This window comes from Salmo salar, chromosome ssa23 (genome assembly GCF_905237065.1).
Source record: "Salmo salar chromosome ssa23, Ssal_v3.1, whole genome shotgun sequence".
NCBI classification, from domain to species: Eukaryota; Metazoa; Chordata; class Actinopteri; order Salmoniformes; family Salmonidae; genus Salmo; species Salmo salar.
The window spans coordinates 37274883-37295120 of NC_059464.1; the positions used below are offsets into that span (position 1 = coordinate 37274883).

A 20238-nucleotide genomic window follows, 5' to 3' on the forward strand; every position below is an offset into this window, starting at 1 on the left:
GCTGATAAAACTGGGTTTGTACAACCAAAGAATTTCTGCACAAACTATCAGAAACCGTCTCAGGGAAGCTCATCTGTATGCTCGTCGTCCTGACTGCCGTTTGGCGTCGTAACTGACTTTAGTGGGCAAATGCTCACCTTCGATGGCCACTGGCACACTGGAAAAGTGTGCTCTTCACAGATGAATCTGTTTCAACTGTACCGGGCAGATTGCAGTTGTGGGAGCGAGCGGATTGCTGATGTCAACGTTGTGAACAGAGTGCCCCATGGCGGGGTTATGGTATGGGCAGGCATAAGCTACGGACACAATTACACTTTATTGATGGCAATTTGAATGTGACGAGATCCAGAGGCCCATTGTCGTGCCATTCATCCGCCACCATCATGTCTCAGCATGATAATGCACAGCCCCATATCACAAGGATCTGTACACAATTCCTGGAAGCTGAAAATGTTCCAGTTCTTCCATGGCCTGCATACACAGATGTCACCCATTGAGCAAGTTTGGGATGCTCTGGATCAACGGGCGTGTTCCATTTCCCGGCAATATCAAGCAACTTCGCACAGCCATTGAAGAGGAGTGGGACAACATTCCACAATCAACTGCCTGAACAACTATGCAAAGGAGATGATTGTGCTGCATGATGGAAATGGTGGTCACACCAGAAACTGACAGTTTTCAAAATTCCTGGGTAACTGTAAATTGCTGCATTTATATTTTTGTTCAGTGTAGCTTGCTTTTTAGGATACCCCTCAGGTTTGACCATTCTAGCCAATGAGAAGGCAGATACGCGTGTGAACAGGCACAACTCCAATAAAATAGTTTTCCCCAAGTTTCAGAAATTCCACTTATTCCAATGCATTTGTAACAACCTGAAACTTATATTCAATCTAATAAGCCTCATGTAGCGACCAAATTCGACACTCATTGACTCTCCATACAAAAAAAGTCCTCATGACAGATTAAACCCTTTCACTCCGATTAAGATCCCTCTTTTGTTGCACTGAACACAGGAAAACACCGCACCAATGCGTCACACATCTCTAGAGTTCTGAATCATTACTGCATTTATTTTTTTTGCAGAGGTCAGAATTGAGCAAAATTGTACACACACACATAATGACACTGCACAGCCATATTTAAATTCAAGTATTGCAATTCATACAAGCCAGTTGCTGCTTGGGCCTTTCCAACTGCCTTCTTTTGAAAAGCTGTTTCGTTATGCTTCAGTCTTTAAAAAAAAAAGAAAAGAAAAACTTGAGTCAAGGCTTATCTCTTATTGGTAAATACAGCAGTAGTCCAGCCAACCCATGACCATTCTCTGAAACTATGAATAATATACATCTGAGCACTGCACTAAGAAAGTGGTGTTGGGAAAATGCTAGATATCCTGTGAGTCATTTATATAGCAGCGAACCATTCCAAGTAGAAAGTCAAGACTATTCTCCCGTCTGTTTTTAACCACCCAAATCCCCTTTATTGAGAACATTTATATACCATATTAAAATGTAGTACACAATTTGTCTTTATGTATATAGAGTATCCCCCTGAGGGTGTCACGGTACATTATGTGTGCGTTGATTGTAGACAGACAATTCTGGGTTGGGGACGTTGTGGACAAAACGGTTATGTACATAGCTGTGCGGGCAAAGACAGTTAAAAGTTGATAGCTTTCCCGAAGGAGGCTGCAAGGTTAGCTTCTCTGAAGGCCTCGGACACAGTCTGGAAGAGGGGTAGATGGGAGAAGAGAGGGGTAGATGGGTGAAGAGAGGGGGTAGGTGGGAGAAAAGGTTAGATTGACTGTTATCTTCTGACAGTTGGGTGGTATGGTTCCACAAAATGTGGATGCGTGTGCATTTGAATGACATGGTTGAACTGCTACGATATGACAGTGTGTAACTCACGGGATGTGCGTGGCAAACTCTGGCAACGTCCTCGCAGGACGCGCCGTACTCCATGGCGAGCGCCGCCTCGTTGATTATCTCTCCTGCCCCCTAAACACAAGGGTCACCATAGTTAGCGTACAACTCTATACGTTATAGCCCAAATTCTCTCTGCTAAGGAGCCTGATGTGGCGTGACTCACAGAGCCCAGGATGTGAGCGCCCAATATCCGGTCGGTCTCCTTGTGGCCGAGGATCTTCACCAGGCCATCGGTGTCTGCGTTGGTTTTGGCTCGGCTGTTGGCGGCAAACGGGAACTTACCCACCTTGTATGGGATGCCCTGGGAAATAGAGTTTACTGTCACGTTTCAGTGTTGATACGACATGTGCAATACTTTGTCTCCTTTAGGAGGTCAACAAATTTGGGGAAGGTATATCGCCACCCTGTGGCTAACTCTTACACCTGCAGGGATTTCAATGTAGCAACATTTTAGCAGCTGAAATCCAAAGAAGTAATTTATCATTATATATAAAAAGCCATGTCCACTACTTAATTTGGTCAAAATTATTAGTGTTTATGTGGTGGGGTTGGTGTTGTGTGCATCACCTCCTCTTTGAGCTGCTCCTCCGTCTTCCCCACCCATGCCACCTCGGGGTGTGTGTAGACTACAGAGGGGACACAGTTGTAGTCGATGTGCACGGCGCCCCCGGCCATGCCTTCCACGCAGATGATGCCCTCGTCCTCCGCCTTGTGTGCCAGCATGGGCCCGGCGATCACGTCACCAATGGCATAGATACTTAGAAAGGAAAGAGAACGTTTAGTCCTTTTTGAAAGAGATCTTGGTGAGAGGCGGTTGGAGTAGTAGGTGTATATTGAAAAAGCAGGCATTGAACAGTGTACAAAACATTAGGAATGTCTCTTTCCGTGACAGACTGACCAGGTGAAAGCTATGATCCCTTATTGATGTCACTTGATCCACTTCAAATCAGTGTAGATGAAGGGGAGGAGACAAGTTAAAGAAGAATTTTTAAGCCTTGAGACATGGATTGTGTGCCATTCAGAGGGTGAATGGGCAAGCCAAAATATTTAAGTGCCTTTGACTGGGGTATGGTAGTAGGTGCCAGGCGCACTGGTTTATGTCAAGAACTGCAACGCTGCTGGGTTTTTCACATGCAACAGTTTCCAGTGTGTATCCAGACTTTTTTTTTTTAAACCTCTAACTAGGCAAGTCAGTTAAGAACCCATTCTTATTTACAATGACGGCTGACACCGGGCCAATTGTGCACGCCGCCCTATAGGACTCTCAATCACAGCCGGATGTGATGCAGCCTGGATTCGAACCAGGGACTGCACTGAGATGCAGTGCCTTAGACCACTGCGCCACTCGGGAGCCCTAACTTGACACAACTGTGGGAAGTATTGGAGTCAACATGGGGCAGCATCACTGTGGAACGGTTGACACCTTGTAGAGCCTATGCCCCGACTAATTGAAAGCTGTTCTGAGGGCAAAATGGGGTGCAACTCAATATTAGGAAAGTGATCCTAATGTTTTGTACACTCAGTGTATATTACATAGACAAACTCCCACCACACCCCTCCATCTTGGAGGATGCTGTATATTACTGAGGTGTGTAGTGCTAATTTAGGTCTACCTGGGTACTTTGGTCTGGAAGCGGTTGTTGACTGGTATGCGTCCCCTGTTGTCCAGCTCCAGGCCCACGGTATCCAGGCCCAGGTTCCTGGTGAAGGGCCGTCTGCCGATGCACACCAGCAGCACGTCACACGTCAGAGTCTCGTTCTTCCCGCCGGCTGCCGCCTCCACACTGGAGACAACACACACGGTTAGGTTTGGTTAGTGCTTGGTCATTAGGGATGTCCCTGAAAAAAATTATCTTGGTTGACAGGAGTCGTTTGTTCTTTCAACCAATCAATTGGTTGAAATGTTATACACACACACACACACACACACACACACCTGAAGTTGGAAGTTTACCTACAATTTTTAATGACTCCAACCTAAGTGTATTTCAACCACCCCACAAATTTCTTGTTAAACTATAGTTTTGGCAAGTCGGTTAGGACATCTACTTTGTGCATGACACAAGTCATTTTTCCAACAATTTTTTACAGACAGATTATTTCACTGTATCACAATTCCAGTGGGTCAGAAAGTTACATATACTAAGTTGACTGCGCCTTTAAACAGCTTGGAAAATTAGAGGCTTCTGATAGGCTAATTGACGTCAATTGGAGGTGTACCTGTGGATGTATTTCAAGGCCTACCTTCAAACTCAGTGCCTCTTTGCTTGACATCATGGGAAAATCAAAAGAAATCAGACAAGACCGCAGATATTTTTTTGTTGTTGACCTCCACAAGTCTGGTTCATCCTTGGGAACAATTTCCAAATGCCTGAAGGTACCACGTTCATCTGTACAAACAATAGTACGCAAGTATAAACACCATGGGACTACGCAGCCGTCATATCGCTCCTGAAGGAGACGCCTTCTGTCTCCTAGAGATGAATGTACAGTGGGGGGAAAAAAGTATTTGATCCCCTGCTGAATTTGTACGTTTGCCCACTGACAAAGAAAGGATCAGTCTATAATTTCAATGGTAGGTTTATTTGAACAGTGAGAGATAGAATAACAACAAAAATTAAAATGCAAATCATTTTATAACATTTTTGACATGTGTTTTTCTGGATTTTTTTCTTGTTATTCTGTCTCTCACTGTTCAAATAAACCTACCATTAAAATTATAGACTGATCATTTCTTTGTCAGTGGGCAAACGTACAAAATCAGCAGGGGATCAAATACTTTCCCCCCACTCACTGTATTGAAGCAACATCTCAAGACATCAGTCAGGAAGTTAAAGCTTGGTTGCAAATGGTCTTCCAAATGGACAATGACCCCAAGCTTACTTCCAAAGTTGTGGCAAAATGGCTTAAGGACAACAAAGTCAAGGTATTTGAGTGGCCATCACAAAGCCCTGACCTCAATCCTATAGACAATTTGTGGGCAGAACTGAAAAAGCATGTGAGAGCAAGGCCTACAAACCCGACTCAGTTACACCAGCTCTGTCAGGTGGAATGGGCCAAAATTCACCCAACTTATTGTGGAAGGCTTCTCGAAACATTTGACCTAAGTTAAACAATTGAAAGGCAATGCTACCAAATACTAATTGAGTGTATGTAAACTTCTGACCCACTGGGAATGTGATTTAAGAAATAAAATCACTATTATTCTGACATTTTACATTCTTAAAATAAAGTGGTGATCCTAACTGACCTAAGACAGGGAGTTTAAATGTATTTGGCTAAGGTGTATGTAAACGTCAACTGTGTGTATGTATATATACACACACACTATGTTTGAATACAATCAACTATATGTAGGCTACTGAGCTTGTCTGATGCTTTAAGCACTGCGATTAAAAATGAAGACACAAATTACTAAAGCCAGAGCTCAACAACCTAACCAGAAGAAAAAAAACCTGTTCCCAACCTGCCTGCCTTTGCAGATTCCGCTGCTAAGCGCCTGAAGTTGCCGGTAATAGGCTACACCAGTGGTTGGCAACCTTTTCCATTTAGAATGCCAAGTTATCCTACCATTTCTAATGATCTGCATGCCAGTTATGATATTCATATGCACATTTTCGTGGAACAATTTCATTTATAAAGTCTTCATATCTCAAAATCAATGTCATGTGGTTAATCAAAATTCTAAATGAAACAAATGTTTAAGTACCTTCTATTGCCAATATGTAACAATAGCCTACAAAGCCAACATAAAAACATTGCAGCCAGAAAATATTCTGATAAAAATATCCTACAAATCACATTGACAGACACAGCTGTAGGCTATTTTGTGCAAGGGATAAGAAGTAATCAGATAGGCCTATTTTATGACGTTTCCAACAGATCAGAGCACAACATTTGTCATTTGTTTCCCTCTTCAGGCTGAGTGGTAATCGAAAAGGGAGAGCAAGCTAGAAAGATTATTCAAATAGGCTTCATTGAGGAACTATTGTCATTCTCAATGGATGTAAAAAGACTGTTTACTTGCTGTTTGAGGCGAAGAAAAACTTTCTTTGAGAAGCTCCACAGTGATGTTGAGACAGTCAGAAATAGTATCAGATCCCCAAATGGGCACATTTATAGGACTACATTTGTGCGCAGGCCAGGTAGACTAGTCCTACTTCTATATGAGTAATCACTGCGTGTCCTTACTCAAGATTGTCTTTTGTTTGGTGCGCTCCTGTCAATGAATAAATTGACAACTCGTAAATGGAATTAAATAAACAAAAACTTTTAGCCTAGGTTATGAGCTCTGCAAACAACATGTTCAGTCTTACAATGACAATGGTAAGGCTTTATTAATAATATATTGAATGCATTAACAAAATTTACTGTAACCAACAAGCATTGTAGATAAGAAATTATGGTAAATCTACTACTGGTGATACTGTTGTGCCATCCCTGCGGCCTCCATAATGGATTAGTCCACTCAGACAGGTGTCTTGTGTGCCATAATTGTTTAAAATATATTTGCCACTGCTCAACAAAAAAAGAATAATCTTGGTCAGCCAACAGCCTATTGACCAAACAATGGAACTGTCGACTAAATGGGGTCGGCCCTTTAGTATGACCTAATGTTTAACCAGAAACTTGCAAGCACATTCATTTCAGTGACTTAGTTCATTCAAATCCAACACACACACACACACACACACACACACACACACACACACACACACACTCCACTGGGGGATGGAACTCACGCCACGTCGATCTGGCCGTCGGGCCTCTTGGTGGCGCCCATGACTTTGGTGCCCAGCTTGAACTTTATGCCTTGCTTCTGAAGGATGCGTTGGAAGTTCTTGGAGATCTCCATGTCGATGCCCAAGCCGCCCACATGGCCCAGGAACTCCACCGCTGTCACCTTGGAGCCCAGACGCTGCCACACTGACCCCTGGTGAACAGGAGGCCAAACAGGATGTTAGACTGGACCCTGGATATTCCCTAAGAGATGCCTGTGGGGAAATCTGCACAGAGTGATCTGGCAGCTGGAGGGTTACTGGCTTCAATATCCCTGTATACTACCTACCGCCGTTGTGCCCTTGAGTAAGACACTACCTCTAAGTGCTCCAGGGGCGTTGCTCTGCCGCAGCCTGTGATGAGTGTCAGTGTTGGGTACTGAGACAGCAAAACACTTAAGTACATCAGTGCAAATGGACAAATAAAGCAATTATTGTATGGACACTTACTCTTTACAGACCATGCTGTAATCCTGTGTGTGTGTGTGTGTGTGTGTGTGTGTGTGTGTGTGGTCCCTCACCAGCTCCACCCCGATGACTCCGGCTCCGATGACTATGAGATGCTCAGGCACCTTCTTCAGGTCCAGTGCTCCCGTGGAGGACACCACCGTGTCCTCATCAACCTGACAGCAGCACAGGGGGTTAGGAGAGTTAGTTGTCCTTGGCAAAGCCGTGTCCTAACATCTGGTCGCCTGCTACAAACTACTACTAAAGAGTACAGTAACGAACCTCGATCCCCGGAAAGGGCGTGACCTCGGAGCCAGTGGCAATGAGGATGTTCTTGCTGTTGATGACCTGCATGCTGCCGTCCTCGGCCGTGGCCGTCACCTGGTTCTTGCCCGTGATCTTCCCATTGCCGTTCACGTGCGTCACCTGAGGAGAAACCGCCACATTACATCATCAGTTACATCATCAATTAAAGACGGGGTCAAGTTCACTACTGACCCTGTAACACAAAAAATACAGAGGGAAGCATCAAAACAGCCTGCTTTGGTATCAAACTGATGGATTCAAATTACAAGTGGGTTTAAGACAAAGGACAAGTCCATTGACAATGTAATACCCATAGAAGGTAGTGTCCATTCAAAGAAGATAGCAGTTTTGACTGTCCTCTGTTTCAAGCTTATCCCGCTGAGGCGAAATCTCTTGACGCAAAGCTGAAGGAGCTTAGTCATACTCTTGCTGTCAGGGGTTTTGGTGGTTATAAAAGGATAGAACGTGGGTTGAACTTGAAATGGAGTTGATTTCAGCATGCTATTTGGAGCACGCTAACAGGTTCTACCACTCCCATTGTTTTGCATGAGCTAATGCAACACTGTCTGACCCATACTAATACCATACTGACTAACTAATCTGATGCTGACTGGCAGGATCCCTATATTAGTTGACAATTATCCAAAAAGTGAGCTAAATTTGTCTAATTTGTGAACTAGGTCTATCATTAACAATGTAAGTAGGGAGGGACTGACTGTAGGTAAGGCCTCACCTTGTTCTGTTTGAATAAATGTGCAATGCCTCCTGTCAGTGCTTTGACTGCCCCGCTCTTCTGTGACATCATCTTCTCCAGGTTCAATGTGATCCCCGAGACTGGCACAGACAGAGAGAGACATAGGGTCAAGTAAAGTTCATAACTGGCATCCCTAAAAACTCAACAAAAGCCTGCACACCGTTCAGTTCTCTAGGCCCAGGGCTGGTGGTGACCACTGCTTGAGTCTAGCCGATGTTAACGCTTACTTTCAATGCCCCTGCTTTCAAAATCCTTGCCATTGGCCTGGTGGTACAGGTAGGAGTTGTTCAGCAGGGCCTAGAACGTGACAGGAGAAAACAGACGTTCTACATTCATCCTCAACTCACAGATGAAGTTGTGCAGTGTTGCACATTAACACCCAGTGAAAGCTATATAAACTCCTGATTGACAATGTTTACCTTTGAAGGGATACAGCCGACATTCAAACAGGTCCCGCCTAGGGTGGGATTCTTTTCCACACACACAGTCTGGAAAGTAGAAAACGTAGTTTAACAATTCTCACAAGATGGGCATCACTATTAAATAGGCATGAGCCTAAATTTACTCCTTGCGCTTCGTTCACTCCATAGTGATCAGAATGAATGGTTAGCCTAGTTAAAACCAAATTGTATTTGTCACATACGCCGAATACAACAGGTGTAGACCTTACTGAAATGCTTACTTACGAGCCCCTAGCCAACAATGCAGTTTAAAAAAAAATATGGATAAGAATAAGATAAAAGTAACAAGTAATTAAAGAGCAGCAGTAAAATAACAATAGCAAGGCTATACACAGGGAGGTACCGATACAGAGTCAATGTACGGGGCACCGGTTATTTGAGGTAGTATGTACATGTAAGTAGAGTTATTAAAGTGACTATGCATAGATGACAACAGAGAGTAGCAGTGGTGTAAAGGGGGGGGGCAATGCAAATAGTCTGGGTAGTCTTTTGACTAGATGTTCAGGAGTCTTAGAGCTGTTTAGAAGCCTCTTGGAACTAGACTTGGCGCTCCAGCACCGCTTGCTGTGTGGTAGCAGAGAGAACAGTCTATGACTAGGGTGGCTGGTGTCTTTGACAATTTTTAAGGCCTTCCTCTGACACCGCCTGGTATAGAGGTCCTGGATGGGAGAAAGCTTGGCCCCAGTGATGTACTGGGCCGTTCGCACTACCCTTTGTAGTGCCTTGCGGTTGGAAGCCGAGCAGTTGCCATACCAGGCAGTGATGCAACCAGTCAGGATGCTCTCGATGGTGCAGCTGTAGAACCTTCTGAGGATCTGAGGACCAATGCCAAAATCTTTTCAGTCTTCTGAAGGGGAATAGGCTTTGTAGTGCCCTCTTCACGACGGTCTTGGTGTGCTTGATCATGTTGAGGGAGAGTTTGTTGTGGCACCACACGTGCAGGTTTCTGACCTCCTCCCTATAGGCTGTCTCGTTGTTGATCAGGCCTACCACTGTTGTGTCATTGGCAAATGTAATGATGGTGTTGAAGTCGTGCCTGGCCGTGCAATCATGAGTGAACAGGGAGTACAGGAGGGGACTGAGCACGCACCCGAGAGGCCCCTGTGTTGAGGATCAGCATGGCGGATGTGTTGTTACCTACCCTTACCACCTGGGGGTGGCCCGTCAGGAAGTCCAGGATCCAGTTGCAGAGGGAGGTATTTAGTCCCAGGGTCCTAAGCTTATTGATGAGCTTTGAAGGCACTATGGTGTTGAACGCTGAGCTGTAGTCAATGAATAGCATTCTCACATAGGTGTTCCTTTTGTCCAGGTGGGAAAGGGCAGTGTGGAGTCCAATAGAGGCTGCATCATCTGTGGATCTGTTGGGGCGGTATGCAAATTGGAGTGGGTCTAGGGTTTCTGGGATGATGGTGTTGATGTGAGCCATGACCAGCCTTTCAAAGCACTTCATGGCTACAGACGTGAGTGCTACGGTTCGCTAGTCATTTAGGCAGATTACCTTAGTGTTCTTGGGCACAGGCACTATGGTAGACTGCTTAAAAGATGTTGGTATTACAGACTCACAGGTAGAGGTTGAAAATGTCAGTGAAGACACTTGCTAGTTGGCCAGCGCATGATCTTAGTACACGTCCTGGTAATCCATCTGGCCCTGCGTTCTTGTGAATGTTGACCTGTTTAAAGGTCTTACTCACGTCGGCTGCGGAGAGCGTGATCCCCGTAATCCGGAACAGCTGGTGCTCTCATGCATGTTTCAGTGTTATTTGCCTCGAAGCGAGCACAGAAGTAGTTTAGCTCGTCTGGTATGTTCGTACCACTGGGCATCTTTCGGCTGTGCTTCCCTTTCTAGTCTAATGGTTTGCAAGCCCTGCCACAGACGACGAGCGTAAGAGCCGGCGTAGTATGATACAATCTTAGTCCTGTATTGACGATTTGCCTGATTGATGGTTCGTCGGAGGGAATAGAGGGATTTCTTATAAGCTTCCGTGATAGAGTCCAGCTCCTTGAAAGAGGCAGCTCTAGCCTTTAGCTCAGTTCGGATGTTGCCTGTAATCCATGGCTTCTGGTTGGGGTATGTACGTACGGTCACTGTGGGGACGACATCGTCGATGAACTTATTGATGAAGACAATGACTAATGTGGTGTACTCCTTCAATGCCATCGGAGGAATGCTGGAACATATACCAGTCTATGCTAGCAAAACAGTCCAGTAGCTTAGCATCTGCTTCATCTGACCACTTCTTTATTGATCTCATCACTGGTGCTTCCTGCTTTAACTTTTGCTTGTAAGCAGGAATCAGGAGGATAGAATTATGGTCAGATTTGTCAAAAGGAGGACGAGGGAAAGCTTTGTATGCATCTTTATGTGTGGAGTATAGGTGGTCCAGAGTTCTTTTTCCTCTGGTTGCACATTTAACATGCTGATAGAAATAGCTTTACCTTGAAACCAAGTTGGGCTGCTTTGATTGCGGCAACATATCCACCAGGACCAGAGCCCACCACTGTGACATCAGCATCAACTGTAGGAGAGCAAATAACATGTTTATCAGAGGGGCAACAGGTTAAAAAGAGGCACATACTGGTATTGCATTCACATTGTGAATATGTTTGCATACAGTTTGATAAGTGCAGTGCAGCTAATTATCTAGTTGGACATTGGATTGCCTGGAAACCCGACAGTGAATTGCATAGAATTTTAGGTCAGGGCGAAATGAGCGTTTGAGTCAGTGAAGTTCTCTCCCGACCTCTACAAGCCTGAATGTTGAATAAAATTATATTTTAACGTACTTTACCGGTTGTCCATGTGGATAGTCCTTTTGGCGGTAGGAATGTGAGACAATATATCTACAGGAAAGTATAATTACATCAACATTTGAAAGCGCAGGTAGTGCTTCAGGTGATAGAAATCAGAAAGTACTACCTGCGCTTTCAAACATTGTTGTAATTATACTTTCCTGTGGATATATTGTCTCACATTCCTACCGCCAAAAGGACTAACCACATGGACAACCAGTGAAGTACGTTAAAATATAATTATATTCAACAGTCTAACTTGTAGAAGTTGAGAGAGGAAACTTTCCTGATTCAAATGCTCATTTCTGCCAGATGTAAAATTCAATGCAATTCAACATCAGGTTTCCAGGCAAGACATTGGAGTGATAAATGATGACTTACTTTGTGCTTTGTCAGAGTATGTTCTGACAGAGAGAACAGTTGCACCCTGGAGCCTATTCGGTAGTTGGTGGCTACGCTGTATGTGATAGGAGAGGATGAATTGGCACAATCAGCAATCAGAAAGATTTTACTATAATGTCAGCATGTGCTGTAGGTATATATAGCTCTCCTGTGTGACCTGCCGTTGTCATCCATGTCGTGTTGTCAGTATAACATTTTAATTTTTTTCTAACTCTGCTCTAGAATGAGAAATTCCTGTAAAGAAAATGGGTAATAAAATCTTAACTTTAACACTTGCTTTCTGTTGAAGATGAAAACAAGCTACTGTAGTGAGAATCAAGTATTGATCAAATGCTCAAATATATACAGTTGAAGTTTACATACACTTAGGTTGGAGTCATTAAAACTCACTTTTCAACCACTCCACACATTTCTTGTTAAACTATAGTTTTGGCAAGTTGGTTAGGACATCTACTTTGTGCATGACAAGTAATTTTTCCAAAAATTGTTTACAGATTATTTCACTGCATCACAATTCCAGTGGGTCAGAAGTTTACATTCACTAAGTTGACAGTGCCTTAAACAGCTTGGAAAATTCCAGAAAATTGTGTCATGGCTTTAGAATCTTCTGATAGGCTAATTGACATAATTTGACATAATTTGAGTCAATTGGAGGTGTACCTGTGGATGTATTTCAAGGCCTACTTTCAAACTCAGTGCCTCTTCGCTTGACATCATGGGAAAATCAAAAGAAATCAGTCAAGACCTCAGAAAAAAAAAATTGTAGACCTCCACAAGTCTGGTTCATCCTTGTTAGCAATTTCCAAACGTCTGAAAGTACCACGTTCATCTGTACAAACAATAGTACACAAGTATAAGCACCATGGGACCACGCAGCTGTCATTCCGCTTAGGAAGGAGATGCGTTCTGTCTCCTAGAGATGAACGTACTTTGGTGCAAAAAGTTCAAATCAATCCTAGAACAGCAAAGGACCTTGTGAAGATGCTGGAGGAAACAGGTACAAAAGTATCTTTATCCACAGTAAAACGAGTCCTATCTCAACATAACCTGAAAGGCCACTCAGCATGGAAGAAGCCACTGCTCCAAAACCACCATAACCGTAGTCTGGCTTTTTTTGCAGCTGCACATGGGGACAAAGATTGTACTTTTTGGAGAAATATCATCTGGTCTGATGAAACAAAATAGAACTGTTTGGTCATAATGACCATCGTTATGTTTGGAGGAAAAAGGGGGACGCGTGCAAGCCGAAGAACACCATCCCAACCGTGAAGCACAGGGCTGGCAACATCATGTTGTGGGGGTACTTTGCTACAGGACAGACTGGTGCACTTCACAAAATAGATGGCATCATGAGGCAGGAAAATGATGGGGATATATTGAAGCAACATCAAAAGACATCAGTCAGGAAGTTAAAGCTTGGTCACAAATGGGTCTTCCAAATGGACAATGACCCCAAGCATACTTCCAAAGTTGTGGCAAAATGGCTTAAGGACAACAAAGTCAAGGTATTGGAGTGGCCATTACAAAGCCCTGACCTCAACCCTATAGAACATTTGTGGGCAGAACTGAAGAAGCATGTGCGAGCAAGGAGGCCTTCAAACCTGACTCAGTTACATCAGCTGTGTCAGGAGCAATGGGCCAAAATTCAGAAACGTTTGACCCAAGTACTAATTGAGTGTATGTAAACTTCTGACCCACTGGGAATGTGATGAAAGAAATACAAGCTGAAATAAATCACTACTATTATTCTGACATTTCACATTCTTAAAAAGTGGTGATCCTAACTGACATAAGACAGGGAATTTTTACTAGGCTTAAAATGTCAGGATTGTGAAAAACGGAGGTTAAATGTATTTGGCTAAGGTGCGTGCAAACTTCCGACTTCAACAGTAGCTGAATGTACTGCGTTCGTTTGCCAACAACAGTGCTCAAATCTAATTTGAATAGCTATATAATGAATCAAATAACTTTACAAATCAGGTTGAATGCGCAGTTTGAGTCACTGATGTACCATTGGATGCAGTCAAAGCAGAGGGCAAGATGGTGTTCTTTACATCCACAGACAAACAAGCCCGCGAGCTTGACAGCCAGTCGGGCATTATGTCAACTTGACATTCACGATGGGATGCTTGTTGGTTAATGGTACTTAGGTAGCTAACTAGTTAACGTTACAGTAACGTTAGCTTGATTGGAAATGTATGATTTCGTAATGACATTAGATTATGAAAGCAATTTAAACCTAATAAGCAACACACCAAGGCTCGTTTGGGCGGGCTAGAAAGAGCGAACTAGCTAACACTGCTAGCCAATTTAGAGTTCTAGTACTCCTAAAGATAGGCTGGCTAGCTAGCTAATGAAGTAATGGAGGGGTTTAGCTAGCAAGGCCTGGACTCCATAAATCACGTTGAAAAACTACCAAAGTAACTCTACAAGTTGTCGCTTTTAGTTATATTTATTTCGGACAACTTGAACTACTAATTGGCATGTCATTATTTTTTCCTTACCGTTGCCAGAGTGCGATATACTTGATTCCAGCTCTGCATTTTGTCGGTGTCCCTTTACAGGCTGCGTAACCTACAGCAGGCGGATCATCCAAGGACTCACGAAATTGCGCTTGCGCAGTAACAATCCAGGAAACGCAAAAACTGCCGGTCGTCCAAACAAGCGTTATAGAAATATTTCACCCTTAAAAACTAAAATAGTACCGAGTTAGGTAGGAGGATTTAGAAATGTTGTAAACTGTGATTGACTACACACTCCAGCACAGTAGGTGGCGGGATGCAGCTGTAACGTTGGTTAGCGGCCGCCATTATATCACAGAAGAAAAAATAAATTAGCCAGGCTGCTGTTAAAACAAATAAAAGACACACCCTCGTTCACTTACCCTCACCTTATGCCCTTGGGGGAATCCCCGTCACCATCTTGGGGGCCGGTGCAAATGACTAGCCAAGCAAGAGAAGTTTGCAACGTGAGCCCCTCAGCCATCGTTTTAGTCGAGTTTGCGAGTCTCCAATTATGTTCACTACGGGGCCTGAAACTCCCGTAATTCACTGGGTCACCCCAAAAGCCAATTCCTCCTTTGGCGGCCTTTCCTTCCAGTTCTCTGCTGCCAATGACTGGAACGAACTGTAAAAATCACTGAAGCTGGAGACTCATATCTCCCTCACTAACTTTAAGCACCAGCTGTCAGAGCAGCTTTACCATCACTTCACCTGTACATAGCCTATCCGTAAATAGCCCATCCAACTACCTCATCTCCATACTGTTATTTATTTTGCTCCTTTGCACCCCAGTATCTCTACTTGCACACATCTATCACTCCAGTGTTTAATTGCTATATTGTAATTATTTCGCAACTATGGCCTATTTATTGCCTTATCTCCCTTATCCTACCTCATTTGCACATACTGTATATAGACTTTTTTTCTACTGTATTATTGACTGTATGTTTGTTTATTCCATGTGTAACTCTGTGTTGTTGTTTGTGTCGCACTGCTTTGGAAAGGTCGCAGTTGTGAATGAGAACTTGTTCTCAACTAGCCTACCTGGTTAAATAAAGGTGAAAAAAAAAATGCGACGATTGTATATCCGCTAAGAAAAGTCCGCCAAAACTTAAAGACAACATCAATGGAAAAGTCAACATACAAGTGTAAGTAAAAACGAATGTAAACAGGTTAGAAATTGTGCTACTAATGCACATGATGGCACAAACACGTCTCATAAAAGTAAATGTTTTTGTTTGGTGAGCTTTTGGAAATTGTAGAAATAAAACATTTTCCTTCTTCAGATGTTCCAACTAGGCAGGCTAATTCATTTGTTAGCTATCATACAGTAGGCGTATATTAATAATTATATAGTCAATATAAGTAGACATGCAATCATAATTGACTGGAGTGCATATAAAGCACCCACAAGCTACCGGTAGCTGAAAACAATCATCTCGGGATGAATGAGTATTGAATTTCCAGGCAAGTGCGGTCCATTTAATAATCATTCCTTCCTCCCTTGCTCTGCAAGTGTATACTCGTCAGACGTCATGATACGTCATCAGAAGTGTCCACTTAATTTGAGGGCTGAGGGGATAGGGTGTGTCTTTTAAGTGTTTGGACAGTTACCGATTTGTGTCTTAAACAGCTGTAAAGTACTACTTAAGTAGTTTTGGGCGGTATCTGTACTTTACTTTTGACATTTTAGACAACTTTTACTTAACTACATTACTAATGAAAATAATGTACTTTTTACTCTACATTTTCCCTGACACCCAAAAGTACTCGTTACATGTTGAGTTGCTTAGCAGGACAGGACAGAAAAATGGTCCAATTCACTCACTTATCAAGAGAACACTGGTCATCTATACTGCCTCTGATCTGGCAGACTCACTTAACACAAATGCATTGTTTGTAAATTATGTCTGAGTGTTGGAGTGTACCCCTGGCTATCCATACATTTTAAGATCAATACAATTGTGCCATCTGCTTTGCTTGATATAAGGAATTTGAAATTATTTATACTTTTACTTTTGGTACTTAAGTATATTTAGAAGCAAATACTTTTATTCCAGTAGTATTTTACTGGGCGACTTTCACTTTTACTTGAGTAACTTTCTATTAAGGTATCTATACTTTTACTCAGGTATGACAATTGGGTACTTTTTCCACCACTGGTCTTAAACATGAATGTAACTTGCACATCAGAGTGTTAATGCAATAGGCATATTAGCTACCTCGCATAGAATATTGTCTATCCTAGATAGTATTTTAGACAAAAGGCCTTGAAATGTCATTGTTTTGCAATCAATCATGAAGGTTCTCAATGTAACTGTGTGTTAACCTATTACTGTCACATTTCTAATATGCTTGTGATTTGTCCACGGCTGTGGCCAGTGTTCCTGTAAGCCTGGCTTTGGTGGTAGAATGTGCGAACAGTGTTCGGGGAAGCTACTCTGAAAATGTTGTTTATCAAGCTACCAATTACTTCACACTGAAAGAAGTTAAGCTACGCATAAAGTAGCTAAACTTAAAGTAGCTAAAGTTACTTTGAAAAACTAGTTCACTACCTCAACTACTTTGTGAACAATTATCATATGTAAATCTGAAATATCATAGAATACAGTACAAATTGCAAAAACAGAGTCAGACGTTAACAAAATTAGTAATGTAGCCTATTAAACACAACTGTTTGAAGTGCGTATTATGCAGGTCTGATGCTGAAAAAGGAAATTCCTACCAACTTTACTTTAGCCAAAGAAGTAGTGTTTAGTTAGCTACACCGCTTCATGGAAAAACAGTAGTGTGTAGTTCCAGTAGTTAGTTACACCACTACATGGTAAAACAGTAGTGTGTAGTTCCAGTAGTTAGCTACACCGCTACATGATAAAACAGTAGTGTGTAGTTCCAGTAGTTAGCTACACCGCTACATGATAAAACAGTAGTGTGTAGTTCCAGTAGTTAGCTACACCGCTACATGGTAAAACAGTAGTGTGTAGTTCCAGTAGTTAGCTACACCGCTACATTGCAAGAAAGTAATTAACTACTGAAAACACTACCAATATTTGAATCTAGTTCAACTACCACCAAGCTACTGCAAAATGTAGTTGAATTACTAGTTGAACTACATGTAGTTCACTACTCCCCAACACTGGTTGTGAATGCAGAGCTGTTCTACGAAGACCCTGAAGTCAAATGCAATGGTGTCTTCTTCGATGAGGTTTAACGGTGGTTGGCATCCAATAAATGTTACATTACTGCCACCAACTAGACTGGGTTATAAATCCCTTACACTTTGCATGGAAAAAATAAACAAATACCCATCCATCTAACCCTACACTCATTAAAAACCTACCAACCTATTCCACTATTTAAACCTATCTAGTCCTACCTCAGGCCAACGGCCTGGAAGGACAGAACACCACCACTCAACACACCCTGTAACTCTTCTGACGTCAAATCTCGTACACCCAAAAACGTATCTGCAGCTCCTACCACAACCTCTATTTTCTGTGACTTACATCCCTGCATTACAGTTGATAACCATTGCTATGAACGCTAAAACGGCAATCTTACTGAAGCATATATAATTCTGTGTCGCACCAAACGACATGCATCACAAACACCGGGAATCTAACCCTTCTGTTGATCCACTTTCACATTTACCGCTACCCGAGTAATCACTCCTTTCAATGGCACCCTTTTCTTCAGAGCAAAACAAGTTACAGCTCTTGTCCCCATTCGTATGGCGAGGAGCACAAACAATTATCACAAGACCACTTCGGGTTACCTTCACCGTTTCCACAGCACCCAATTCTGTTTTCCACACTGAAACCACATACTGTATGGATCAGCCAAAAGGCATGGGTCCACTTTCTCCAGAAATTTCACTCATACCGTCAAACACACCTTTATCATGACCATCGGTGCAAGCCTTAGGCTCAGAACTTCACCACACCTGCCACCTCCGATAATTCACCCTCATTTACTTCCATTTCGTCTCCAGACCTCGATTGGCGTACGGCTCACTCTGCTTACACTTCCCATCATTCTTCTTTGACAAACCATCTCCATTTTCTTTCTGCCATCTTCAACTGATTCAAGCTCACCGTCTTCCTCCCTTACTCTCTTTGACCTCCTCGCCTCTCTTTTTCCCTCCATTCCTCCTCCGTATTCCAAGTATAGTCTCCTCATGATTATATTGCAACTGCAATGGTGAGTTCGCACATCTTACTATATTGTGTGTGCATTCTGGGGTGCTTTTTTGTTGAGTTTGTGTGAATTTAGAAAGGAATCAAATTGATTGCACTCTCTTGTCCATTATTGCTGAGTTTGAATGCGTTCAATTAATGCATGAATGAGAATATGAGATTACCAATGAGTGATGTTTGTCCTCCATATGTGTTTATTTGTATAGACTTCTCAAGCACTAACCCAAAAGATACCTTTGTAAAAACCACATGCCTGGTATTTTGATTGACTGCTGAATAACCATGTCACAAAAGTAACAGATCAAAAAAGAGCTGCCTTTTGAATTCCTCCAGGTGTCCAGACCGTGGGCTACTCAGCATTGGCCCATGTCCGTCTGACATCACAGACCGTGTTAACCAGTTTGAATGGTCACTGCTGCTGCAAGCTGCTCTGTTTCTGCTTAAACTCACTGATTGTGTGTCCAGAGAAAATGGTCTATCTAGGGGGATGCTGACTAGGCCTGAATGGGGCACAGCAGGAATACTCCCCAAACTCAGATTAACTCGGCGGAACCTGTTTTAAAGGTTGCCGTGGGCCCAGCAGTGGTGGCTGTGTGTGTTTGAATGTAGGCAGTTGACAGTGAATGGGACTGAAGTTCTGTTGCCATGGATTCAGTTATACTCTGTGTCACTGTCAGAAGGCCTCATAGCGATTATTTTTAAGTGGAGATACATTCGCTATACAAGATATCATCTTTGTAAAATTAGATTGTTAGCCTCATTGAGTTCTCATTGATTATAATGTTTATGCCACTGTGATGTATGATTATGTACCAGTGTTATATCTAGATACATATTTATTCTTGGCCTAAATGTAGTTTTGAACATTGCCATAGTAATACAGTATGTTTGCCTTGATTGGCCTCAAATTGTATTTTGGTAAAGTGACCACTAGATGGCACTACTTGTATACATAGAGGTACAGCCCTAAAACTGATGTACTGTACTGTAAAACATCTTCTCATCATTCCATGCATGGACCCCAAGGAGAGTGAGTTGGGGGAAAGTGAAACAGATTTGCAAAAAGTTGTACAACCATTTTGAATATTTTTCATATCTCAATCTATATTATGGCAGCTGAGCCTTTGGGCCTGTGGGTCTATTCAATGTCGGAGTGTTTTTTGCCACTCCTCTGCAGTTTTCTCTCTCAAAATATTGTCTAAATACAATATCTAGGTCAAAATTGACTGAAACATCTCAACTATAAATTTTTCACTTCCCTTTGCCAAAAGTATAAATTATGCAAGAGTTTGGTTCCAAGAAGTCATTAATTATTGAAGACCATGTGCTACCTACTGCTGTTTGTGTGTTGATTATAATTAGCATTTCTTGAAAAGTTACACTTCAAGGAGAGCCAATTAATTCTACCTCGTGACCCTTACAGGTCTTGAACCAACGACTTTGGCTTTGCAAGAATCATGCTCTTGCCAACATACAGAACACCCAAAGCCAAAGTGCTTATTTAAGTGAGTGTTTTTAATGGCTTTCAACTACCCCTGTCAAGGAATGTTAATAATGCCTTTATCATCTGAAATGCAGACAGACACATTTATTTAAACAACACGCTCAAACACACACCCAAACACACAGAGAAGGCTGCTTTTAAAGTTAATTGTGTGAATTTCAAGAGCCAGCATTCATG

The 20238-nt window shown here is 42.6% G+C and overlaps 1 protein-coding gene across 1 annotated transcript; it reads right to left on the reverse strand.

Annotated features, from left to right (window-relative positions):
• Positions 1-1044: 1044 nt before the first annotated feature.
• Positions 1045-14644, reverse strand: LOC106584548 (dihydrolipoyl dehydrogenase, mitochondrial). The gene is made up of 14 exons (XM_014169966.2): positions 14365-14644; positions 11840-11915; positions 11105-11184; positions 8627-8695; positions 8435-8504; positions 8187-8287; positions 7430-7573; positions 7222-7323; positions 6665-6855; positions 3536-3706; positions 2490-2679; positions 2086-2223; positions 1905-1994; positions 1045-1722 (listed from the first exon to the last, which is right to left on the reverse strand). The coding sequence occupies exons 1-14, from the start codon at positions 14401-14403 to the stop codon at positions 1657-1659; spliced, it is 1527 nt and encodes a 508-aa protein (XP_014025441.1). The 5' UTR covers positions 14404-14644; the 3' UTR covers positions 1045-1656.
• Between the last annotated feature and the right edge of the window lie 5594 nt (positions 14645-20238).

What these genes read in the sequence shown, in the direction of transcription:
- LOC106584548 (XM_014169966.2), bottom strand. Translation starts at nt 14,403, where the DNA reads ATGCAGAGCTGGAATCAAGTATATCGCACTCTGGCAACG. An exon ending in GACGGCCAGATCGACGTGGC is followed by an intron (nt 3,707 to 6,664) that starts GTGAGTTCCATC and finishes TGTTGTCTCCAG; the next exon opens with TGTGGAGGCGGCAGCCGGCG. An exon ending in AGGAGCAGCTCAAAGAGGAG is followed by an intron (nt 2,224 to 2,489) that starts GTGATGCACACA and finishes TCTATTTCCCAG; the next exon opens with GGCATCCCATACAAGGTGGG.